Raw genomic sequence first — 26,801 nt, forward strand, 5'->3', positions numbered from 1 at the left:
GGAAAGAGTTACACTATTCATTTGATACTTAACACAATTTTACACTAAAGTTGAGAAAGAAAACAGAATATCAAGACAATTACCGCAATATTTTAGAGTTTAAGCAACACTTTTTTTTTAACGGTGGTAAAAAACTATTCACACAATATGGTATAGTCAATAATTATTAAAAAAATGGATATTTTTCCAAGCAACACTTTTTTTAATGGTGGTAAAAAACTATTCACACAGTATGAATAGTTAATAATTATTTAAAAATGAATATTTTTTCAAACAACGGTTGAACAAGTATACCTGAAAAATAAAATAGACAACTCTTTTTAAAGTGAACAATTTCCTTCACAAAAGTTGAATAAATATTTGTGAAATCCATGATATGAAATGTGTATTAATATGAGGATACTTTTTTTATAACAACGGTTTAATAATATTTAAAAAAATTAAGATATATAACATTTTTTAATTTATACACACACTTTTAGAGAATCAACGCTCATTTCAAAACTATACAAATTAGGTTTAGGATGATTAACATTGAAGTCATTGATAGAGATTTCACTTTGAAAATAACATTAGTTAATAAATAGAAAAAAAAACTTTTGATTATTTATTACTTTTGAAAGTTGGTATCTCGATATTATTACTCTATCTATTTTAAAATAAGTGGTTTATTTGGTCATTTTGTATATATTATAAAAATGAGAATAATATTTGTACTAAATTATCATTATAAAATATTAGTGTAGTTGTCATTACTATAAATATAAAGTAGAGTATATTGATTTGAGAGTATAAGTATTAATTAATAGTATTAATTAAAAAGTACATTTAAAAATAATAATTGATATTGTGTTAAAAATTATTACAAATCATTCATTTTGAATAATTTGATGCATATGAATTATTTATTGTGGGATGAAAGAAATATGTTATAATAAGATGTAGAACTTAGGAGTATAGATATAAAAATTTCTAAAATTGATTATGCTTGTAATGGGATGAAAGTAGCCCAAATTAATGGCTCTTGGTATTTATCTTAAAAGTTTCTTTTGTCACACCCAAAAATTCTCAAACGCTTTCAATTTTTTGTTTTTTTGTCTGCATTTGCTAATTCAGATAAATATTTTACATGTTTAAATTAACAAAATAAATTATATATTTGAAAATATTAGAGAATAGAAGAAGAAACACTTATTTATCTTTGATAGGCCACAATGTGGATATGCAGTGTATTGTGCTTGAAAAAGCCCACAAAAGGAGCTTAAATAAAAACAGGATCTCTGTTGGAAAATTAGATTTTCATACCTTACAATTTGACATGTACCCTACAAATTTAAAAAAATCCAATTTTATCTTAAGAAATCCAATTGAATTAAAAAGAAGTGCATTGTAAATTGAAATAATCAATTATTATGAAACAATTTTTGTGTGTAAATGGTTCAATTACTTTGAAATGCATAAAATATTCTCATTTTTATATTATCAATGATGGTTGATTTTGTAAAGCAAATCATAATTTTGATAAAATCAACAAAATTAACTGCATTTCTGGATATATTAGTCATCTACTAAAATAACTTATCAAATGAGATAAACTAAAAATTGAGTTAATATTGTCTTAAGAAATCTTCTCCTCCAACATGCACTCTTTTCTACCTCCATCTTGAATTAGTTTTTACCTCCAAAACAAAATGTATAATACAAGAGCACTATGATAACTTTGGTATATGCAATCTCTCTCTCTAAAGTTTTTTCAATTGCTTTAGTGATGACAATGAAATAAAAAAATAAAAAATATATGAACTAAACGCACTATGTAAATGTTGGATGACAAATTTTATATTGTCAAAATCAAGATATAATACATCGATTAACGAACTTGTTGTTTTGAGTTTAACACAAGTGATTAGTGCATAGTGTTTGTTAGTCTTCTAAATCCGAAGGTTAATTTCGTTGCCTACTCATAAAAAAGTTAGTTAAAATATAAGAGTATTATTATAAAAAGTAAAATGAAAGTGTAAAAATGAAGCAACAACTCGTACACTTTTCCAACGCCTCAAAAGATATCATAAAAATATAGTGACATGTAGATGTAGATGTTGTGGTGTGAAGCCATAATGAAAGTTCAAAGAAAATTGAGGTGAAAGAGAGTCACTTCAACTTAAATTCAAAGAAAAATATGGTGGGGGCAATCATGGGCGTTTAAATAACGATTAAATGCACACTTTCCTCCTATTTGAAAATTCCACCTGTTATGGTTGCCGTCACTGTTTTGTCTAACTTAATGAAATAATAATGATTTTGGATTTTGGATGTGAGCAGTTAACTAAACCCTGCGCACTTGTCCTCAATAACACTTATCACAGGTGTGATTGCTACACTTTGTTTTTTAGTATACATTGTGATGTACACTCAATTCGATAACACGAAGTTGATATAGATAGAGATAAAGATAAGGATATGGTTTTCAATTCATAATAAATAATTAAAGGTACACGAATTTCTGCCATTTTATATTTTTTTTTGGCCTAGTTACTTTTTTCGATTAAACTCCATTTTTTAAGTCTTCCAATCACAATATCAAACAATTTGATTGCATCTTCTTAAAAGGAGTTACAATTTTCCTTAACAATTCAAATGATTTTAACAAACTCAATTTTTTGTGTGCAACAAATTCAAAATTCTATTCGATGTCAAATAAAATATATACGCAAATTCCAACAAAATCCTGAACAGCTTGATCATGATCCCAGGTACCTCCAAAAAAAATTTGTTTCAGTATAATTTAAATCGAAAAGGAGATTTATTTTGACACATACAGGAAGAGATAAAGAGACATTTGAAGTTAAATTAAGCACAATTATAAAAACAGAAAAAACACTATCTAGACACAAATTAGTGGCATAGAAAGAAGTCTAAACACAGCCATATTACAAGTGTATAACACAGTCCACATCGTGTACAAAATAACATGTTTTTCTTAGTACAAGTACAACAATATATACTAGTAACATGTTATAATAAAAGACTACTATCATATTCATCCAAGTTCGGTAAAAGAGTGCAAAAGAAAAAATTATTGACATAATATTTTAAAATTAACATAAACATAATCTTAATCGAAAATTCTAATCAAACTGAACCTTGAGAAATCTTGCTCATCCCTTTAACGTCTGTGGTGACAGGCGCAGCAACTCCTTGGTACGGCGGAGCGTGTACTACCCCACCTGGCGCAGTATAATAAACTTGTCTGCCACTTGCACTATCATACGCCACTTGTGCGTACGAACCTACCGAATTATCCGGTATCCCAGTCGACCGAACCACACTAACTCCTTCCGCATACGCAGGACCTTTAACCGGCTGCGCCGGTGCATAATTCGCCGACATCCCCGACGAAAACGGCGCTTTAGAAGGAGGTGCGCCGCCGTAAACCTGCGTTTCACGGTAAGAATCGGATGGCATTCGTTGCACAGCGTAGTATCCTTGAGTTACGGGTGGACGCATCACCGGCTGCGTATTATAGTAATTTCCCGGCGCCGGAACCATATAAACAGGCTGGTCTCCTCCTCCAGGCGCAACCGGCGGATAAGCCTCGCCGGGAACAGGCTTTTCCTGCCAATAACCCGGTTGATGTTGCTGCGGTGCTGAAAAATTAGACACCGGGAATTTCTCCGGCACTTTCTGAACGTAATAATCTCCGGTAGAATAGTTTCCGACGAAATTATCTTCGCTTTTTCTCCGATAAGCAGTTTGCTCGTTCTCCGCCGCAATCTGCATCCGCTGTAACTGCCTCTGAATTTCAATCTGATGATTTAAACCCGGATCCGAAGCTGTAACCCGATCAGATGGATTCAAAGCTTGTCGAGGATGAAATTCTGGTAGCGGAGCAACCGGTTCCGGCACAGGATCGTGAAATTTAACGGCGGCGGGAGGCGGAGTAACTGTTACCGGTTTTTCAATACCAAAAAGATAGTCAACGTTGGCTGGTTTAATCGGGTCGGGTGGGTTTGAAGATGGAGTGGAATCGTTAACAAAAAGAAATAATCGCATACGTGCGGGTCTAGCGGAAGCACGGGAGAGACGATCGTATTCATGCATCATGTGGTCAAGATCATCATCGTTGGTTACTGAGATTAGAGCATCGAGATCCTCGCCAGGGAGCTGGTACTTAAAAGAGACATCAGGTGCTTCGATAAGAGAACAGAGCTTGGAGATCAATAAGGGGAACTTGATGTTACGATCAACGGCTAGGATTTTAGTTTCACCACCAACATAAGAGAGTTGATTGTCGTGTGTGCGCGGTTGGATCTTGCCACCGTAGCTGCACATGAACTTGACTTTGTAACTTTGTTGTTGTAGTTGTTGTTGATCGTCCCATGGTATTGTTGTGGGTGGGTTTTCGAAGTCGATTTCTCTTGAACGAGGAGAGGAGTCTCCTGAATCTGGGTATGATTGATATGAATAGTTCTCCATTTGCATTATCGAACACTTCACTCTTTGATTTGTTGCTTTGTCCCACTACTATTGTACTAGTGCCGTGTGTGGTTGTATCTTTATCTTGTTGATACTTAATTTTCCATTATGGGGTTGGGCCATATCCTCATATGGTTGTGTCATGTGTGTGTGCGATCATGACTCATGACTGATAGAGAGAGATACACATCCACAGGACTCCATGATTGTCTATGACTTTTTGCAACGCGTCTTTTTATTACTGCTGTGTTTGTGTTATGTTATCCTCATTCTCGGGGTTGATAACGTAGATATTGGGGTGAAACTAAAGATAACTAGCTCTTTCTCAATAAATACATATTGAGGTCTTTGTTTTTAAAAATTAAAATCAAGGTGCTCCAGTTAAAGAACCAAAAAACGAAAATAAAAGAAATATTTAATGAGAAAAAAATCCCCTTTTAATATTTTAGGACATTTTACAAAAATAATTTTTTTGTTTATTTTTTTAACAAATATCTTATCCTAAAAATACGTGTTAGCATTACTTTTAAAGGAATTATAAAATAGAATAATTAAATGATTATTTTTACTGATTTTTATTTAAAGTTGATTGTATTATCAAATGAAAAATGTGATATATTTATAAGGAGAAAAAATAATTTTTTACAAAATACTTGCAAGATCAAATACATATTAAAGAGTAGGACCCTTAAAGTTGTTCAATTTTTATCTACGTTTTCATTTTTATATGCAAATAATAATTAGAAATTGAATTTAAATTATCTACACCCGGTAATCCATGGTCTTATACCACTGCTGAGAGTTATTTATCTCCATCTCTCCAAATTCCTTATATACTTATCACTCTATGCCAAAATCGAAGAGCAACTAACAACATTCAAATATACACAATATGCAAAGCATTATTAAAAAGAATCATTTAGATAAACACTTTTTCATGTAAACATTATCAAAATGCTTTGTTTTTCATTTGTTTTCAAATAAAAAACACATGATCTGGATAACGCTTGCAAGTGATATGTCAAGTATAACACTACATACTAACATGAACATGAGAGAATAGTGTTATGTCAAGTTTAATACTACATACTAACATGAACATGAGAGAATGTCTAGCAAACACTTAACTAAGTAAATCTCTTTGCGATAACATGTTGATCTCTTTTTATTCAATAATTTTTATCACAATTAACCTATTTAGATTAGTTAATTTAGATATTATTTTTTTGTCATAATACATATTTGAATTTACTATTCCATAAAATATAAGAAGTGAAAGAATAATTTATCTAAAATAAAAAGTTATAAGAGATAGTTCATACTTTTATCATTCTTCATCCAATGTAAGCTCCAACTATCAAAGTCTAAGACACAATTAGATATCAAACTATATTGTGCTCTTATACTTTATTGGTAGCATTATGATTAATTGCGCTGAGCTACTCATTGTTTGGTGTAGTCACTGCACTCATTTATATATACTACTTTCGAACTCAATTATAAGTAAAAGTAACTAATTGTATATTATTAATGTCACGATATGAAATAATATGAAAATCTATGTTGTTACCGACACAAAATGTTATTCCTAATTTGGAGTACGAAATAACTTTATTTTCAAAACAATAATAACACTAATATAACAATTAGTTACTTTTAATTATATTTACTTAAATTTTATAATAATAATAATAATATTTACCTAAATTTCAACATAGTACAGTCTATAATTTCAATGTTTTCAAAAATATTATAATCTTGTTTCAAACAAAGATAAATATATGTTTCTACGTTTCAAAATAATCTTCTAAATTCAAAATAGCTGCCGACATAGGCCTATACTGTTACATACTTCCTCATGTCATTATTATAAACACATATAACTATTTTCATGGAATATATCTATACATATATGTTTCCTTTATTTTTACTAACACACATGTTTCAACATATTATCTTCAATTAATTAAAATTCACATGAATTTTATCAAACTGTGTAGATTTTATTTAAATTTATTATGATTTATGTGAATTTTAATTAATAAAATAAATATATTAAAGATGTATATTAAAAAATATGTTGCCAGTGTTATTCATTTTCTTTTTCACTAAGTTATACCATTTAAAATCATTTACCATTTGATCTGCGTAGCCATTTTTATTTATCATTACTCGTTAGTATAATCCAAGAAATTAATTACAAACTAATGTTTTTTAAAGAGAAAAGCTTGATAGTACGAATAATGGACTCTCTAAAAATCACGAATTGCTATTAACCGTTGGATTTGTTTTGGTATAAATTTATTTTGGCTTTAATTTATTTTAAAAAGATAAATCATTGTGCAGATGCATTCGTTGCAAGTCGTGTTTTGCATTTTTCATAACATACATCAATTATCTGTTTTAAACAGTCTCTTTATAAAAATGGAAAAAGAAAAAATAGATTTTATTTTATTTATATAAAAATAATATCTCCTTCATCTTAAAATATTATTCGATTATTCACACATATTAAGAAAAATGTATAAATAAAAGAGATATATTTTTTTTAAATTATTCTTTTTAGATATTGATGTATTATCAATATCATAAGTAAAATATATTGCATTAAAAATAATATAAATAATATTAATTATAGTGTAAAATTGAAAATAATTGCAGTAAAAATTGAAAGAATCAATTATTTTAAAATAATTATTTTTTTATAAATGAGTCAATTATATTACGACAGAAAGAATAATAAAAAATTGAAATAGTTAATGTAAAAAATACGTAATATAAAATAAACACTGTAACATTTTTTTTAACTTAACGTAATTAATAAATTGTGACAATATTACTTTTCCAAAAATTAATTGGTCATGGCCCATGTTATCATTTAATATAAAAGGACTCAAAAAATACATAACGAAAAGGTTGCTTACATCAATGAATATGAAAAAGATACTCAAATTCAATTTTATAATGTAACAAATTCAATTTCAAGTTGACAAAGATACTCAAATTTGATATATGACTAGCCTCAAATGATATTACCTATAATACAAAAAACTTAAGAAAAAAGAAAGAGGCCGGATATCAAAAGAGTTGAAGTTTTTTAAGCAATAAGTCAACTATTTGACTTCTAACAAAAACGCCTACCAAAAGAGTAGAAGTTCTTTAAGCAAGAAGTCCACAACTTGACTTTGTAATCTTTTTTTGTGTTCTACCAATCCTTGAGAGATTATTTTTCCTTGCGATCAATCATAATTTCTCACGTATAACTTTACTGTTTTTTTTATTATTTTTTATATATATAGTATTTTTTTATTGGCGTTTTAGCAAATAATATTAATAGGTCAAATATGTTTTTTTACATCTTTTGTTCTTTTATAGTTGTTGTTTTAATTATATGTGTATAAATGATAAATTAGATTAAGTTGCGTGTCACTTATCCGATTTTAAAATTACATCATATTAATTTTTAGATTAAAACCCGATTATTAACTCGATAAAGTACATGTTCAACAAATATATTTTCATATAAAACAAGATCAAATTGGTCCCAAAATATTAAATAGTAATAAATAATCATACAAACAACGTTGTACACAATCTGCTAGTATTTTAATATACATATAAATGTTTCCTACACCAATCAAATCATCCAATAGAGAAAAAAGTAATTATCATCCTTCATAGGTGTGGAAATGGTTAGTTTTAGCCAGGAAGGAGAGAGTAGATAGTTAGTTGTATTTAATTTAGTGGGAGAGAGAGAGGTGGCAGATTTATAGATAGAGAGCGTTAGTTGTTTTGAAAATGTAGAAGTCTCTGCGATGCGCGCATTTATAAAATGTAACCCCACCACCAATTTGGGTAGTAATAATTTGTCAGATAGTGACATTGAACTAACTAACAAATCCAAGACGGCACCGTATTGTGGAATTGATCTTCCATCCACGGTACATACCAACAACCGAAACGGTTAATAGCATTTACTTCTCATCATCATATTAAATAAACAATATTGCAATTTTGTTTCTGCTATTTACTACTCCTACTGTTACTGCTAGGTTTGTTTGTTTCTACTCTCTGCAATTTTGCACTTCCAATTTCAATTTCATTAATCGCTCACTACTGCAATTCTATTGTGTTCATTTGGATTGAAATAGTTAGTTTATCGAAAAGCAAAGTCTTGCGTGCATTTTTTGAACTCTGAAGATGGGGAAAAAGCGTGTATTGGTGCCGGCGAAGGACGTAGACTTGTCCACAGTTAAATACGAATCTGAGATTCTCCAAGGTAATTCAGATTTCACTCGATTTTTCATTTTTTATAATTAATTTTTATTTGATTTGATTTATTGTTTTCGTTTTGTTTTGTAGCTCCGCATTTGACTGGCTTTGTGTTTAGATTGTTTGTGAGGATAATCGAAGCTCCATTGATAGGTCCTCTATTGATAACTCTTTTGAAGAAGCAAAATAACGTTGATGAGGTTTGTGTGAGCATGTTTGATTTTTTGCTTGTTTTTCGGTTGCTGAAATTGTTGCTCAATGTTTCGCGCGTTTTTTATGTTGAAGTTTTTATTTCAGTTGTGCTGTTATAATACTTTGAGTAGGTTGCCCAATGTGCACTATCAATACTTAGATTGAAAATGTGTTTAAGTGTTTGACATGAGTCGATGTCCGACATTGACACTACAGTGACACACGTGATTCCATTTAATCACACTTTTAGTTTTTAAAATTATTGTCGGTATCCAATGTTTGTGTCAATGCTTCTTCATAAACTGCCATTTGTGACTGACTTCACGTTCCGTCTACTTGTTTTACTTTTGATATCCCGGTTATGATGAACAGTTATTGCGGAACACTGTGATACCCGAGGAACCTATGTTTAAACCTGAATATCCACCTCAAGGTGATTTCTTCTCCTATATATTTATATGTTTGCATTGAAGGTGTTCTTTTTTGTGTGGATCTTACTTAATTTGAAGCTTGATTCATTGGGATAATTAGAATGGAATAAGAGGAATAAAATTACCTAAGAGAAAGATAATGAAAATTAGCAATTTGTGATTATATATAAAAAAAAAGAAAAACTAGCAATTGTGTCAAAAAATTTGCATTGCATTTGAAGAAGGAACCTGATGTTGTAACATAAATTCAGAAAAGGAACCTAGTGTCGTTGAGCTCGACGAAGAAGGGAGACCTGAAGACCGAGTTGAGTCTGCCTTGAAATGTCTTCCTCATTATGATCCCGCTAAATTCTGGGAAAATTCATCCGCACCCTTCCGGTACTGGAAAATACGTGACTATGCTTATGCTTATCGGGTTAAAAAAGTAACCCCGTCTATGGTATGTGATATCCAGTTGATAGTAACTTCAAACACAGAATTGTCTTTATTCTAAATTAAATTGTTAAATGAAATGGTTTCACTTTGAATATATAGGTTGCTGAGCGCATCATCTCAATTATAGAGGAGAATGGAATAGATAAACCTCCAACGCCACTATTGATATCTTTTGATGCTGACGAAGTCCGAAAGCAGGCAGCAGCATCTACTCAGAGGTTTGAAGCAGGTAATCCTGTATGATTCAAATCCTCAGTTGTTCAATTGTAAATCTTTGACATAGGATTATGTTGAAATATGATTGACTAAGTATGATAATTACCCTAGTCACACTCTTGGATTTTATGTAGGAAATCCTTTATCAATATTGGATGGAATTTTCATGGCTATCAAAGATGACATAGACTGCTATCCTCTCCTGTCTAAGGGTAAGCAAATCTTAGGATATGACTTTCTGTAAGTAATTAAAGAAATACGCTTTAAATCATCTTTTGGTGACGACAGGTGGAACTACATGGATGCATGAGGTACGGACTGTAAAGAAGGACGCCGTCTGTGTTTCAAGACTGCGCAGCTGTGGTGTCATATTCATAGGGAAGGCAAATATGCATGAGCTTGGCATGGGTACGACAGGAAATAATTCTAATTACGGGTAAGCTTATCTATGTTATTTATTGATGCCAAGAAAAAATGGAAGGAAAGGAGTAGTAAGCAAGAATTAAGTGTATGACAGGATGCGAGGTTTCAATATTATAGGTCTCTCAATTCTCAAATGACCTATGTTATCTTTTTTTTCTTTGTTGTTTTCTTTAAATTATATCTCAGACTCAGTTCTCTGTATTTACTGGGTCTGATTCCCAGTTTCTGTCAAAACTCAAAAGCCTTCAGGAAATTAAAGGAAAATTTCCCACAACCTTAATTGTCTTGAATCTAATATACTCATGAAAACTATTTTGGTTTGCTAATAATTTTCTTACATTCTTCATCAAAACCTACATATGTGATTGTTCAACTGAATTTTCTTGAGTTGCAGAACTGCAAGAAATCCTCATGCACTTGATAGGTATACTGGTGGATCTTCTTCGGGTCCAGCTGCAATTGTTGCTTCTGGATTATGTTCTGCTGCACTTGGAACTGATGGTGGAGGTTGTGCAAATCTGATGTGTCAAACTATTTGTTTGCATCAATTCCATATACTGATTCTCATTTTTAAATATTGTGGAGAAAGGCAGGTTCAATCCGTATTCCTTCTTCCCTATGTGGTGTGGTAGGATTAAAGATAAACTATGGACGATCAAGCATGGAGGGGTAATTCCTTACACTACTCGACAAAATGTTGATGAAGTTCCTTTAGTGCCATATTGAAGAAAGCTTGCTGCAATAGGCCTTATATATATTGGTCAAATAACACATGACTACGATGGTCATAACTCTAATTAAATTTATAAGGATGAAAATGCTTCTGTTTTCATCTTCTGAAACCTAGGAACTTAAAGCTGGCAGTTATTATAGCTCAGTAACAATCCTCCTATATTATATGGGAAACAGTCTGTCTTTGGGTATTGAAGGAACTTGTTTAACTTTTATTCATTAAACTGTAGTTTCTTTTCACATTCCACTCTTAGGCATGGTGGATAGTAGTTGTAGTGTGTTTTTATGACTGTTGGCTCTACTTAGACGGTTGGTGAAACATTTTTTTTTATCTTCTAATAAGATTGCAAGATACATTTTCTCATTTCATTTGTACAAAAAATTCAATGTAAACATGTTATTTTCTCATTTAGAAATATAAGTTTATAATTTAGCAAATGTTAAAAGAGCAATGTGTCTGAGTAGTATATGCCGGAGAAGCATGTAATCTTCCAAGAATTTGACATAAATTTTTATGTACCGAAGTTTGTGACATGTCATGGTTGTAATGAAAAAGATCTATGAATAATATATTTAGTTGCATTAAAAAAAATTAGTGGTTGCCTAGCTAAATTTATTTTATCTGGAACTCACTACTAATTTTTATTCATTTTCAGGTCCATATGTGATTCTGGGACAGTGGAAGTTATTGGACCTATTGCTTCAACAGTAGAGGATGCGATGCTAGTGTAAGCAATGCATATTTTTCTCTTTCTCGATTAGTTTTCCTTTTTCTGTGAATTCTTTCATTTTGCTTGTCTGCTATCTACTTTGCATTCCTCAAAAGACTGGTTATTTTTCATCATTCCTCCATTAACACCCAGGTTTTGTTCTAGTAATGCACTTAACCCAGCATTATTTTGCAGCTGCTAGAAGTTTAGGCAAGTGTGTTCTTCTAAGTACATACTTTAAGCACCCAAGCACTTCAAGAATCTTCCCTTAAAAGCTGGCTATTAAGGGGGAAGAACCAATCCACTTAAATACTCCATCAAGCATCACATACTACTCAATGTGGAACTTAGGGACCCCATTATACCCCAAGTTCCTATCAGATCCAAACTTCTCATTGTGCAGTACGATACTTATGTAGAAGTTTTATCTGGGATTTTCAGTGCAAGTAAAGAGTTTATTTCGTAAATTGGTTTTAGAATCTAATAGACAGTCACAACAAGTAAATGGGAACTTCCTTACTGGCATCTTTATGGTTTACACCCTAAACTTTCTTTTGCGTATTTTCTTTACTGCAACTTATTAAAATTCTTTCGCTTTTGGTGGAAGGTTCCTTCGACGACCCTTCCCGTCATGTAACTGCTGTTCCAGATGCATTCAACATTAATGACTTTTGGTCGCCACACAAACATTTTTTTTTAGTGCTTGAGAAAAACTGAAGGCTTCCTATACTTAAATGCTCTTTAGGTTCCCTTCAATTGAACTTATATTTGTTTCAAGACTACATGTCTGTGCTTCTAATTGTTTGAGATAACAATTCAATAGTTGATGTTAAATATAAAACCCAGATAAAAATAGCCTTCCTCTTGAGATATATAATGAATATTTCTTGTGCTCATAATTTAGGTATGCAGCAATATTGGGTGCAACACTTGCAAATAGAATCAGTATGAAGCCGGTAATCTTATATCCTTAAATTGAAATTATTTGCAGTCGTAAGAAAAGCTGGGATTGGAAAATTTAATGTTGAAAACTAGATGTCAGGGACTAATTATACATAGTAAAGAACAGGCACCTTTATTGTTAGCTCAATTTAATTGTGATGGATAGTTACCATCATCAAAATAAGATTGGGCTGTAGGAGAAAAACAGATAACATTTTCAAATGCCCGTTAGATTGAGCTTATGGAGACTTTGAAGTAATGTTTGAGCTCCTGATAATTTTTGTACTCTTTAACCAACTCTTTTGGATTTAAATATTTCTTTTGTAGTTCATTAATGCACACTTGTCTTCTCTACCTTTTATTATAATCACTATTTTATTTGTAAAAGTATATTATAAATTTTAAAGTATCTTTAGAACACCAATACCAAATAGCATCCCAGAAATGCTTGAGAACTTTCATTGAAAATAGAGGAGTTTTTATCCATAATATTTCTGTTCCCGCACTATTCTGTTGGGTAAGACTGGACAAGAGGATTGATTAAGGGAAGTGTGTGTATGATTCTGAGTATTAGTATTCTGACAATTCCACAGTTCATACCATTATTTGAGAACACCAATACCAAATAGCATCCCAGAAATGCTTGAGAACTTTCATGTGAAATAGAAGAGCTTGTATCCATAATATTTCTGTTCCCGCACTATTCTGTTGGGTAAGACTGGACAAGAGGATTGATTAAGGGAAGTGTGTGTATGATTCTGAATGTTATTTGAAAAACATCTAAAAGAGTACAAAACTAATCTGAATATATAGATAGACAAAGGTCTAACTAATGGGTCTTATTCTACCATTCCACACTCTGTTCTTTATTGAAAATCATTCTATTCTTAGTATGATGTTTACATTTCTCTGTTTCTTGTGTAGTCAACACCTTGTTTGCCAACTCTGTCTTTCGATGATGATACAGATGTTTTGGGATCATTAAGAATAGGGATGTACACCCCGGTAATCATGCTATCCTTTGAACATGGATTTTATGTGCTAATCTGATAAAAAAAATTCTAAGCAATATTTTTATACCTTTGAAGTGGTTTAATAATGTCCATTCAACTGAAGTCTCGGATAAATGTGAGGATGCTCTTAATATGCTGTCAAAGGCACATGGTTGTGAAGTAAGTACATTATAATATCATGTAATGCATAATTGTTTGCACTTAATTTCTAGTTTAGCATGATGGATTCGAACAATTCTAAGTAGTACACAAATCTCTTCTATTTGAAGGTGACAGAAGTTGTTATACCAGAGCTCTTGGACATGCGAACTGCCCATGCTGTTTCCATTGGCTCTGAATGCGTATGTTCACTTAATCCTGATTGGGAAGACGGGTATGTTTGAATATATTGAAATTAAGTGTTGGTAATTTCATAGGAAATTTGGCTTTTTGTTAAAAGGCACCCTTTTCATCTTGCACTTTGTCTGGAAGTTTTAATGAGAAATTTAAGGTGGTTTCCTTACTTCTTTTCTTTCATAGGAAAGGTGTAAAATTGACATATGATACTCGCACAAATTTGGCACTTTTCCGGTCTTTTACAGCCGCAGATTATGTTGCAGCCCAATGTATTAGGTAATACGAGTTTATTATAAATATACCAGATCTACATCCTTTTTATTCAAATGAAACCATGCTTAATTGTTGGGGTCAACAGGGCCAACCTAGTTGGGATGGCTTACCCCCTCTGGTGCCACTAGATTCTTTTTGTTTTAAAAAATTCCTTTTATTCAATGTAAACCATGACCCTACTTAGTTGGAAAAAGCTTGGTTGTTGTTGTATTCAAATGTAAACCATACTTAATTGTTCTGCATGTAGCTTCTGAAGTTTATTCAAACTGTTTCAGACGAAGGATTATGCATTACTTCATGGAGATTTTCAAGAAAGTTGACGTCATAGTGACTCCAACAACTGGGTATGAACGTAAATTGAACAATTATAGTAGAATGCACCTCGTTGTAATGGACCATTGTACTGTCTTTGTTTCTGTTCAATTGTTCTAAGCTGGGTGTGCACTCGTCTATAATTCTTTGGTAGGATTTAAAATTGCTTTTTTTAGTCTGGATAACTATATATATGACACTTGTTAAATAGTTCCTTGGCATTAAGACAATCATATTATCATTAATATAGGATCAGATATCTATCTACTTTGTTCATGCTTCATCCAGCTAAGAAAGAAAAAGATTAAAACTTATAAAGAAACTGATCTTACCAGATCTGGTGATTTATCTTTTGATCAATTCTAATAGCAGCAGCTTTTGTTGGTTATATTATTTTATTTGTACAATTTTGGGGAGGGTGGGACTGAAAAACAAGTGTCATTGATACGAAACACATGTTTACAAAATTCAACTGCAACTTATTTTTTGAAGGTTTTATGATTGCTGCTGAACTGCTTTTATTTGTAACAGCATGACGGCGCCCAAAATACCTCCAAGTGCCCTTAAAAGTGGTGAAACAGATTTGCCGACTACAGGTGATTGTCTTCACCTTTAAATTGCAGATTGGGGATATCTTTTCCATAATGATTTACAGAACAACATCGTCATTAGCATTTTTTATCAACAGTGTTTCATCATTAGCATTACGAGATCACCTTTTGTTACTACTTATTACTACTGATAATATAAACAAGATAGTAAACTTAAAAGGTTTATCATCTCGCAATAGGATAACTTGTTTGTTGATATAGCATGAATTAATGGTCTTTAGACTCTTAGGTCAACAAAACTACAAAAGAGCCAAGCAAATTTTTTTCTATACAGTATAGCCGTAAGATTCTGAATCCATAATCTATTTATCATGACTGAATCCAGAATGTTGATGGCATTTGTTTGTTTAAATGTCATGGAAATTTTTGGTTTGGATGTGTATTATTGAACACCATTATCTTAGCTCATTTTACGTTTAGAAGTTGGAACGTAATAATTCATGACAGATCTTAAAACAAAATGCCATGATCAGATTACGACAACTCACTGACCAATATTTAACTTGCCTTTTTCTCAGCTTACCTTATGCGATTCGTTGTTCCAGCAAATATTTTGGGACTCCCTGCCATTTCAGTACCGGTAAGTGTGTCTGTGATATCAATCACTCAAGAGTATTGTGTTCATTAATTTTATGTTGAGAGTTCTGAGTCAGATAACCATCATAATTGCTAATAGACTGACTTTTTCAAAAGCAAAAAAGTTCATTGAACAAAAGCTAATATTAGGCACAAGAGATGCCAAATTAGGCCACAGAATTACAAACCAACATGAGAGGGAGCCATCCTGCAAATCCCTAACCCCAAAAAACTATGCAAGTCTACACAAAACGACAAAATAAATAGCTAACATGTTAAAGTGCATGCCGTATTTTCAGAAACACACAAACAAGCAACAGGATTAGTTAGCCAACCAAGATGAAACAGGGCGTCTAAAACCAGATAATCTCAGTTAGACAACTCCAAGCATTCAGTTTTGCCACTTCTACAATCTTTTCCACAACATCCAAGGTAACTTGACTTGAACACCCAATGATTACGAGACTACCAAATAACTGAAATGATCCCAAACCTTATAGATTGCCAAGCATCCAGATATTCCTTGCTATATCGCAGCACCCCCCGAAACTAAGAAGTGACTCCTACAATCATATGCAGTAATGAAGTTACACCCATCCACTTGAGGCATGACATCCAAGACTCCAACCTTCAGAATAGTGACAACATATTCCAATCCACCAGATTTGCTTTTGTGAGGAACTCTATTCAGTGTCAATCTTCAAACAAAATCAAACACCTTACGTAGCACAAATTTGTTCCATATTTTAGCAAAATATAATTTTGGATTGTAGGTTCCCCCATTTAAAAGCCCCTTAAATGCTGTATTGGCTGTATACTCCGCCATTGATCATGTTTCCAACGCAAACAATTAGGCCCGAGGTTTAAATTTACTTTAGAAAATACAACCTACGGTTCATAAAACATTGCTAATAAGAATGATATTATCTTATATACTGTTCATTTGTTTAACTGACACGTTCCATGTATAGGTGGGTTACGATAAAGAAGGACTTCCAATAGGTTTGCAAATAATAGGCCGACCATGGGCAGAAGCTACTATTTTGCGTGTAGCATCTGCAGTAGAGGTACGTGTATTTTCATTGACGGTATATAATTATTATTGCTGTTTTTTTGGGTAAACATGCTTCATAATTTATTCAGAAACTCTGCGGTGAGTCAAAGAAAAGGCCTGTGTCATACTATGATGTTCTGAGGGTTAACTGAAGCTTAAGATACTTTTGCTGGTTATTAATTTGTGGGTGAAGCCTTCTAGCGTTATTTGGAAATTGCTATCCTTTTTAACAGGATTTATGATTTGCCAAAGTTCGTTGCGAATAATCTCTACAGACAAGAATTGTAATAATATTTACAGTCTATAAATATAAAATACTGTTTAGAAAATAATGGAGGGTGGTAACATGCACACCATCAAAAGGTCGAAATGCAGCTTCTCTAATAATTTCGATAAGATTGATGTGTGAAGGACTTTTCATCGTTCCACTTAAAGGTTATATACTTTTGTTGATTGTTATCCTGAAATATATTATCATGCGTTTGCACCGACTACTGTTCCATAAATTATAGAAAAGATTAGGACGAATAACTCACAACAAATAATTAGATAATTGATTTAAAAAATCTATGCTATATAATGATAGTTTTGACTAAATGATATTATAAAGTTGTTTTATATTGTCGATGCATACTATTCTTAATCTCAAATATTATTCATCCATTTCTTAAGTTATTTAAAGGGAAGTTTTATTTTTCTATGCATGAAATTTAAATGAATATAATATATATTAAAAAGATAATATTATATTTAAAACTATGATTTATTTCATATAAAAATTATTTTCTCCAATTCATGTGCGTTGATTAAAATAAGATTAATTAGAAGATATAATTAGAGGAATGTTAATTGATGTTACATTGCAAATTAAAACTAATTTTATTAAAAACTTATTTTACTAATGTGATCGTGGGATAATGGAAATATTACCTAATTAATAAATAAGTTAATTTTTAACTTCTTGATTACAAAAGATCGTGAAAAACCATTTTTAACACTCTCAAATATTAATAAAGTTATATATTTTTCTGTAGACCAATAAAATCTTCATCATCAATTAGTAAAATTTTCAAAATATTTTTCATCTTATCATCAAGTGTTTTTATGGTACATATTAATGATTTTTAAATTTTCGAGAAGTTGAATATACAATCTCTAAGATATTATTTATATGTTTAGTTTTTTAATACTAATTTTTATAACATTTGTTATCATTTCTATGTTTAGTTTTTTAATAATAATTTTTATAACATTTGTTATCATGTGTTCTAAATATACATGTTAAAAGAATTAAAAGTAAAAAATTTGTGCGTTTAATTTTTAAAAAGTTTAAAATTTATATTTTTTAATTAACATTTTACTTTTGAATTATTTAATATATCTTTAAAACACATGTTAACAAAGATTTTAAAAGTTATTCAAACTCCAAAAAGAAAAAATTAGTAATATAAAATATGGTTCATTTAATCAAATTAAACTTAATCTTAAACTTGAATTTATTTATTTTAATTAAACGAGCGAATTTGACCAAACAGTTTATGAATTGAGCCAAAATAGTTGACAACAAATAACGAGTCACAAGCATATGTTTGGATTTACACTGAAATTGATATAAACCCATTAAACTTACAAATTTGACAGAATTAGTACACTTCAATTTTTTGTCAAACTCAACGGTTCTTCAAAAGCACGCGGTTAAAATATCAGCCGTCCAATTTAACTCGCAATAGCTTAAACTCTGCACCGTCAGATTGCAATCCATTTTCAGAAATCAGCACCGCGCTTTCTTTCTTTCTTTCTTCGATTCCATCGATCCATAACACAAATCTTAAACGATTAATTAAAGACTCAAATCAATGGCTCTGAGGATTCAGCATATTCCCAAGCTCTTCTTCTCCGTCTCACCAATCACAGTCTTCAAACACAACAAACCCAAGACCCGAATCTCATGCACCGGCGGCGACAATGAAATCAGCGACACAGCACTCACAACAGAGTTTGCAGAGGTAGCATCCATAGTCAAAGCCCGTCAGCTACAAGCAGAAGAAGCCATGAGGAAAAGCAGAAACATACTTTTCAAAGAACTATGTGGGTACCTAAGGCTCAATGAAGATGAAACAAAACTCAAATGGAACAAAATGGAGGAAGATGAGAGATGGGTATTGGTCAAAGGGTTTGTTGAAGAATGGGATGAATTTTTTCATCCTTTGTCTGCAAGGGCTACTAAAAAAATGGTGGAGGAATATTTTCAACAAGAGAATCTTCCTTCAAAATCTTCTCTTCCTTCTTCTCCATTGTTCCCTTTTGATAGTATAATTGGTTTTCCATAGAAAGAACTTTCATGTTCAATTTCTTTTTCTTTTTGTTTCTGTTCTTCTTTTGAAAAATTAGCAGAAAAAGAAAACTAAGGCTGTTTTTTAATTTTGTCCCCTAAAAAATTTCTTGAGGAGACATGTTTTGATTCATTAGTTCTTTTTTGGTTTCAGTTTATTCTGTGTTTTCCCATTTGAAAACACCAACTATCTTCTGTAAGCCAAGAAATAACCTGAATATAAGTTGGTATGCCAAAACATTTGTAATTATTGTTTAGTCTTCAAGAGAGAAAAAAAACTATTTAAAGACTAAGGGAAAAAAAAAACTCGAACGAAGTGGCCCACAACAAGTAATGTATAATTATGCGTGTAAAACTAATCAATTTGTTGATTATTTTCGGTGTTGAAGATATTAACCGAAAAAAATGGTAAAGAGATTGTTCATCAAGATTCTATTTTTAGAAGATAAGTTTTTGCTGAGCTGAAACTGATCTAACTTAAACAACCACTGCTACTCTTGCACATTGTTTTGTTAAATCAAGAGATGAAAAAGATTTATATGAAAATGAATGAATTTAATCAAACAAAAGAAAATAATTTCCCTACGTGGCACTAGATACATTGCCGTCAAACAACTTATTGAATCACTTCATGCTGGGATACATTACCATGTCCATCGAAGCATACATCTATCAACATTGTTGAATATAAACATTATATTGCTACTCCTTCGGTCTCAAATATAAGAGAAAGTGAATAAACCAAAATGAATATATTTGATCTAAATTTTAAATCAAATACATCAACTTTTGTTGACCCTAATTTCTCTTATTATTAAGACTAGAGAGAGTACATATTTAGTGCAACCAAAAATGTACATACATTATGTGCAAATTTTAGGCAGTGAGTGAGATTATGGAAGAACATTTCAAAGTGTTTCATACTAGGTAAAGCAAAAACTTCAGGTAAAATTGGAGAATCGGTGCTTGCGAGGAGAAGACAAGCCAAGGGGTTGGAGATGAAATCAGAGCTCCAGGTTATCAACAGGTTCTTTCAATTTTTATTAACTCATTGGTCTAGTCAAATGTAAAAGATAATTTAGAATATTTATATACAACCAGAAAGCTATATCTGCTGTACTTCACCAATGAAATGTGAGAGAAATGCTCAAACATCGTCAGAAATACAGCTGTCTGCAATGTGCGACTGTAGCTTCCGCAGGACAATATGGACACTTGAATGTTCGAGTGCTATTTTTCGATAACTTGATAATTGATTGCTTGCAAAGGACATGTAAACATGGCAGCAGCATCGGAGGATTCTCTTCACTACCTTGGTCCCTACTCACAGGGCAAACAAAAATTGAATGGAACTGAAATTCCTTGCCCAATTCTACAGGCACTGGTAACTGTTTCATTTCCTGCCACTCCTGCTTTTTTGCCGCCATTACATTAGCCAACTTTAACAGTGTGGGTAACCCTTCAACTCCAGCTGCAAATACCACACTCAGTGGGTTCTGATAGGACTGCCCCATAAGAGAGCAGAACTGTCGTGCAAGCTCTTCGGTAGTTATCTCCCAATGAAATGGGGACAGCAACTCAGAATAAGGGGAGTTCTCAAGCCGTCCTGCATACAAGAGGCAACCCATAAGCTTATGGAAGTCGTCCTTGTTGAGAGAAGCGAAAGGAGCAAGATGCGTTTTGGCATATTTTAGGGCATCGGCTCGAGTTCCATTTTGCAGAACCTCTACATACTGAAGTGTGTGAATCTTAAGTTCAAGATTGGAACCAATCTGGACAAGTTTTTCACGATTGGCAGTGACCCATGTGAGAGCAGGCTGAAGGTTTCTAGTCCTCATGGCTTCAATAACCTGATGCATTTCCAAGAATTGAGATCTAAGTGCAGTTGCATCAGGCTCTCCCGCCTCATTTACAATGCTATCTCCAAGATCATATAAACCTTGATGGTAAAAGTGGCTTGCGATGATCTGATTGATAATATGAGAATCAAAGTCCACATTTCTGTATGCCTTTGAGATGTCAGGATTTAACAATTTTTCAAGGAGTTTTTGATACTTGCCAAGACTTGTGTTCAATTCCTTATGTGGTCCTTCTAACTGTTGAAGTGCCCCAATAGCATTGAGTTTTAACTTAAGTTCTGTGAGAACGGATTTCTGGTCAGCTAGAGTTGAGGGATCCTGCGGTGACCGAAGTGCTGCCAATGCCTGCTCAATTTCACGCCCTACCTGGTCAACAGTTTCTTGAGACTTGGAAGAGCATAACTTTTGCTTCTTAGCCACACGGTCGAATGCATCTTTGATGCTACTAATCTCCATCTTGATGTTCAGATCACAAGCTCCTAAAAAAGATTAAAAAAAGTTTTAAAGAACAGTTACTTACTGCTGTTCAGAAAGATGCAAGAAACTGTTCTTGTATAAAAATTAGGCATGTGGATAGCACAAAAAGCAGCATACTGGTAAAAGCTATAGCAACTGCTTACAGTCAACCATTATCAACAATAGTCAATAGTTGCAAGACTTTATTAAGAACTACAGTCACATGCAATAAAAAATTATCAAACTATTTCCTTATCATTTGGTTTCTTCACCTTTCAGAGAGCTTGTAATACATTTCTACGTAGCTCAATTGAGGGGGGAATAAAATAAAACAAGCTGAAAACATTGTACATTGATACTACCAATATAAAAGTAAAATATACATAGACATATCAAAGATATTGAAAAGACAGAAAAGCCCTATTTATTATTAAAATATCACGGAAAGCTCAATGCCGTTGATATAGAGTTCAAGCTTAGCCAAGTCTTGAATAACAATATAAGAGCTCAAGTGCAAATACAAATGATAGTGTGTCTCCCTTAAAATGATATTAACCTATAGATCAACTGCAGAATGTATAAAGAAGAGCTTTTTCCAGGACACTAACTTATCAGTATCCTTACTGCTGATAGTTTCCTTAATTCCCTATTTTGCAAACTAGTGAATGGTTGCTCTTTGATGTTTACATGTATTATCAATTATACAGAAATTACCCAGAAACCCAAACTATACCCTGAAGTGTATTTGTAGATGCTAATTCATCTATACAGATATAACAAAACCTTTTCACGGCACGCTACATGGGATTGACTACATGGATCAATCAAATCTATAATATCGTGGCACATATTAAGTCCAGAAATAGACCATTTACATCTTAATCTCCCTTAATGATTTGGCCTATAGTTTTTGCCTCTTTCCACTAGATGGCATCAGCTACATAGATTAATCAATGCCATAAGATGGTGTCATGTATCAAGTCCACAAATAGACCCTTTATCACTTAATCTCTCTTAATGGTTTGGCCTATAGTTTTCTTTGATCTCCCACCTTACCTCTGACTATTGAGCTTTCCCCCATTGGATCAACTCTCCTGGTATGTGATTTTGTGAATATTCTCCCCACATGCCCAAGGCCCCATACCACTTGTCTAGTCTTATATAGCCACTCTATTATGGTAACATTCACATATCTGAAATACACGCATCATAATTTTATATGAATGTATCAAATAAAAACAAAAAAAGAATTAGAATCCTTATTAAAGTTAATCAATAAAATCTGAAACTTCAGACAAATAATCTCGCATCTTCAATTAACTACTAGTTATGAAAACAAAACAAGGAAGATCTTTTCCAACTGGTTCCCTACAATGACTAACAAAACATATATTTATGAAACGATCAATCTTCCTGATACGGTATTAAATGTACATAACTATATGTTACAACATTCATGATAACTGAAATTGAATTTTACAAAGCAAGGACTGCATAACATAATTCTGTAATCCAGAATTACCATAAAAGCTAAATGGTAAATTCACAGAATATGATGGATCATTCCCTAAAGACAGAGTCAAAATGGTAAATGCTGGTTACAATGTTTAAAATAACTTCATTTTCAATAATGCACTTCACAACAAAATGTTCAATCTACAATTAACTAGAGAAGATTAATACATAAAGTATATTTATTAAGAATCAACTTCACAATGGAATAAAATAAAAACGGTAGAAACAGATAACCGAATATCGCAAATATTAACACAACTAACAAAAGACATTCTCGAATAGAAAACAACACATGAACAAGAGAAACCGAATTAAATATAATGAAATCAAAAGGAGTAAACAGTAAATAGTACAAAATCGGTTTTCTATTATTCCGATCGGAATCTCTAATTGCCAATAAAATGTTTTACAAAATAATTAGGGAAAATTTTCTATTCAAAATTTCACACTAGGAACTGTGAATTCAAATTCAAAATGATAACGAGAGAAACAAATTAAACTAAAAACAAATCAAAAGTCGTAAAAAAATTTAAAAATAGAAGCAAGCGTATATTTGAGTTATACGTGATCTATTTTGTGGACAGAAAAAATGAATCGTTAAGTGAGAGAGAAAGTTGTTAGAAGGAAAATGAAATTGAAAAAGTGGCGATAGGGTTTGTGTTACCTGAAAAAGAGTGAGAGCGAGAGAGAGAGGAAGCGAGTGCGGTGTGAGGGAGACGAAACGAGACGGGAAAGGGTTCGCAGGCGTGCCTGTGCGGCTAAATCGGGGAGGCTACCGGCCACACGTGTCAAAACATAAATCTTCTTTCTTTTTTTTTTTTAAAGAGGAAAAACAATTTTTTACTTAAAAAGCACAAACATAAATCTTCTTATCGGGGAGGCTACCGGCCACACGTGTCAAAACATAAATCTTCTTTCTTTTTTTTTTTTAAAGAGGAAAAACAATTTTTTACTTAAAGAGGACAAACATAAATCTTCTTTTTCCCTATTTTTATAAATTTACCTTTCCAACATTTGGATTTATCATTTATTCAATGTGTTTATAAATTTTGAAATCACAATTTTTTATTGTTACATCACTTTTGTTTTTTTAATTGAAAGTTTATATCTTAATGAATTATTGTTAAGTAACTTGTAATTCAAGTAATGTAGCAATTGAAGGTTATAACTAACTAATTAACCAATCAGTTAGTTAGTTAGATGGTAGTTAAAATGTGTAAGAATAACATGTATATAAATATAATTATCAACCAATACAATAATATATCTTACCATTCATTCATCTAGTACTTTTTTGTTTTTTTACTGCATAAGTAATAGCTTGATAGCTAACAATTGGTATCCAGAACTACTAGTTTGTGATCCAAATATGAGTGAAAAATACAAGTGAAGTGTAAGGATTACAATACGAGTGAAGTAAGGATGAGTTCAACTGTAAACAATGAAAAAATTTCAGCTCATATGCCACATTTTGATGGAAAAGATTGGGATAGATGGAGAATGAAAATTCGAGCATTGTTTGGATTTCAAGAAGTCTTAGAAATCATAGAAAATGGTTTTGAGGATCTGTGAGTTAATCCAACAGATGAGCAAAGATCGAGTTTTAAAGAAAACAAGAAGAAAGATTGCAAAGCTACATTTATTATTCACCAATGTCTTGATACAACCAATTTTGATAAGATATCTTATGCAAGTACAAAAGAAGCATGTGACATTCTTGAGAAGTGTTATTCAGAAGGAACTAAGGTGAAGCTGCAAACCTTACACAGGAAATTTGAACTGTTGCAAATGGAGGAATAAGAGAAAGTATCATATATAATTTCATGATTAAGAACAATCACAAATCAGATGACTGGTTGTGGTGAGAAGTTGACCGAACAAAAACTATGTGAGAAGATTTTGAGATCCTTGCATCCCATGTTTGATTACATTGTGTGTGCCATTGAAGAATCTAAAGACATTTCAACATTGAGTCTTGAAGAATTGCAGAGAGCATTAGAAGCAATAGAATTGAGATTGGATAAAAGAAATGATGTGAAGTATGGGGATCAAGCATTGACAACACAAAGTTCATAAGAAAAAAGACCAGGAAAATAAATAGAAGAAGAATAAAATCAAAAATTCTGAGGATAGGTCTGAGTCTTCATCAAAGGGGGGAAGTGCAAGTAGAAAATTCAAAAGCAAACCAAAGAATTTTGACAAGAAAAATGTACAATGCTACAATTGTGAGAAGTTTGAACATTTTGCTGATAAATGATGGACTAAAAAAGGAAAACATAAAAAGAATGATAAGGATGAGGCTTTTGCTGCACAAGAGGATGATTCAAAATCATACACAATATTGTTGATGGCCACCACTAATGAAGAACCATCTCAATCCCAATTATGGTTCCTTGATACCGGATGCTTCAATCACATGACAAGTCACAATGAATGGTTGGTGGATATTGATACATCAAGAAGAAGCAAGATCAGGTTTATTGATGACAGAATCCTGGAAGCTGAAGGTGTTGGCAACATGGAGATTGAGAATGTGTTGTATGTGTCAGAGATGAAAAACAACTTACTAAGCATATGCCAGTTGATTCATAAAGGATTGCAGGTGATTATGAAAAATGATGCACTAGAAACGTATGATGGACAAAAGAAAATAATATTGAAGGTTCCTCTATCAGATAATAGAACCATTGTCGTTAACATACAAGTTGCAGACATCCAATGTTGAAGGCAATGAGCTCAGTTGATAAAAATTGGTTGTGACATTCAAGATTTGGCTATCAGAATTTTAGGAGCTTGCAACATCTAGGAATAAAGAATATGATCAGTGTCGTTCCTATGATTGATGTTCCTAAGAAGGTGTGTGAAGCGTGTATGACAGGAAAATAATCAATGAACTCTTTTAAGTCACAAGTGCAAGCAAGAGCAAATAATTGTCTTGAAGTGGTTCATAGTGACATATGTGGACCATTTGAGGTGCCATCACTGGGAGGTAATAAGTACTTCATAATATTTGTTGATGAATTTAGTAGAATATTGTTGATTTATTTGATAAAGACCAAAGATAAAGTATTTGAAATATTCAAGAATTTCAAAGTGAAAATTGAAAAACAAATTGGAAAAACTATCAAATTGCTAAGGACAAATGGAGGTAGTGAGTATACATCACACGAGTTTGAGAAATTTTGTGTTGTAAGTGGAATTGAATATGAAGTGATTGTCCCCTACACATAGGGGTGGGAATAGGCCAGGCCAGGCCAGGCCAGGCCAGTCTTTGAAAGGCCTGATCCTGACATATGATAAATTTTTGAGGCCTAAGTCTGGCCTACGGCATATGATAGGCTTTTTTTTCGGCCTAAGCCTGGCCTACGGCCTATCATGGTCTGGCCTGTAAGCCTATTTAAAAGCCTTATTCACATTAAAAATAATTTTTTTAACAAAATAATTTAAAAAAAATATGAAACAAACACCCTTTAAACCCTAAAAAATGATTTTTGGTTTAAAAGAATAATTTTTTTTTATTAAAACAAACGCACCCATTATTATCTCTCAAACAAATGGTCTCAAACAAACTCCGATTATTACCTCTCAAACAAATCCTCTCGTGCAACATCATATTTAGTATATATATATATATA

General features: G+C 32.2%; 5 protein-coding genes across 8 annotated transcripts; 3 read left to right on the plus strand and 2 right to left on the minus strand.

The window, feature by feature from the left end:
• Positions 1-2,885: 2,885 nt before the first annotated feature.
• Positions 2,886-4,750, minus strand: LOC101503649 (uncharacterized). The gene has a single exon (XM_004485577.4). It carries the CDS (start codon positions 4,480-4,482, stop codon positions 3,133-3,135), a length of 1,350 nt encoding a protein of 449 aa, XP_004485634.1. The 5' UTR covers positions 4,483-4,750; the 3' UTR covers positions 2,886-3,132.
• A 3,418-nt stretch (positions 4,751-8,168) lies between these two features.
• Positions 8,169-17,491, plus strand: LOC101503974 (fatty acid amide hydrolase). Of its 3 annotated transcripts, none has more exons than XR_012163754.1 (21): positions 8,169-8,528; positions 8,628-8,755; positions 8,839-8,948; positions 9,313-9,373; positions 9,623-9,810; positions 9,906-10,035; positions 10,157-10,234; positions 10,311-10,458; positions 10,840-10,952; positions 11,039-11,114; positions 11,834-11,905; positions 12,792-12,843; positions 13,754-13,834; positions 13,918-14,001; positions 14,112-14,215; positions 14,362-14,454; positions 14,727-14,795; positions 15,295-15,359; positions 15,893-15,954; positions 16,250-16,382; positions 16,922-17,017. XR_012163754.1 is itself a non-coding variant. In XM_004485578.4 (21 exons), exons 2-21 carry the CDS (start codon positions 8,677-8,679, stop codon positions 17,154-17,156), a joined length of 1,824 nt encoding a protein of 607 aa, XP_004485635.1. In that variant the 5' UTR covers positions 8,175-8,528; positions 8,628-8,676; the 3' UTR covers positions 17,157-17,491. The 3 variants fall into 3 exon arrangements, 2 of the variants coding, with proteins under 2 accessions (XP_027193520.1, XP_004485635.1); XM_004485578.4 differs by lacking the exon at positions 16,250-16,382 and adding an exon at positions 17,094-17,491 and having other exon boundaries at positions 8,175-8,528; XM_027337719.2 differs by lacking the exons at positions 15,295-15,359; positions 15,893-15,954; positions 16,250-16,382; positions 16,922-17,017 and having other exon boundaries at positions 14,699-14,785.
• Positions 17,492-18,860: 1,369 nt separating this feature from the next.
• LOC101504291 (uncharacterized) lies at positions 18,861-19,334 on the plus strand. Its single transcript, XM_004485579.4, has one exon. The coding sequence runs from the start codon at positions 18,861-18,863 to the stop codon at positions 19,332-19,334; it is 474 nt and encodes a 157-aa protein (XP_004485636.1).
• Positions 19,335-20,202: 868 nt separating this feature from the next.
• LOC101504623 (protein RMD5 homolog) lies at positions 20,203-23,989 on the minus strand. Of its 2 annotated transcripts, XM_004485580.4 has the most exons (3): positions 23,831-23,968; positions 22,708-22,844; positions 20,203-21,674 (listed from the first exon to the last, which is right to left on the minus strand). In XM_004485580.4, exons 2-3 carry the CDS (start codon positions 22,730-22,732, stop codon positions 20,494-20,496), a joined length of 1,206 nt encoding a protein of 401 aa, XP_004485637.1. In that variant the 5' UTR covers positions 22,733-22,844; positions 23,831-23,968; the 3' UTR covers positions 20,203-20,493. The 2 variants fall into 2 exon arrangements, with proteins under 2 accessions (XP_004485637.1, XP_004485638.1); XM_004485581.3 differs by lacking the exon at positions 22,708-22,844 and having other exon boundaries at positions 23,831-23,989.
• Positions 23,990-24,588: 599 nt separating this feature from the next.
• LOC101506660 (uncharacterized) lies at positions 24,589-26,052 on the plus strand. The gene is made up of 5 exons (XM_004486198.2): positions 24,589-24,734; positions 24,861-24,912; positions 25,015-25,234; positions 25,437-25,768; positions 25,948-26,052. The coding sequence occupies exons 1-5, from the start codon at positions 24,589-24,591 to the stop codon at positions 26,050-26,052; spliced, it is 855 nt and encodes a 284-aa protein (XP_004486255.2).
• Positions 26,053-26,801: the final 749 nt, after the last annotated feature.

The sequence above is a fragment of the Cicer arietinum genome, chromosome 1 (assembly GCF_000331145.2).
Source record: "Cicer arietinum cultivar CDC Frontier isolate Library 1 chromosome 1, Cicar.CDCFrontier_v2.0, whole genome shotgun sequence".
Lineage (NCBI taxonomy): Eukaryota > Viridiplantae > Streptophyta > Magnoliopsida > Fabales > Fabaceae > Cicer > Cicer arietinum.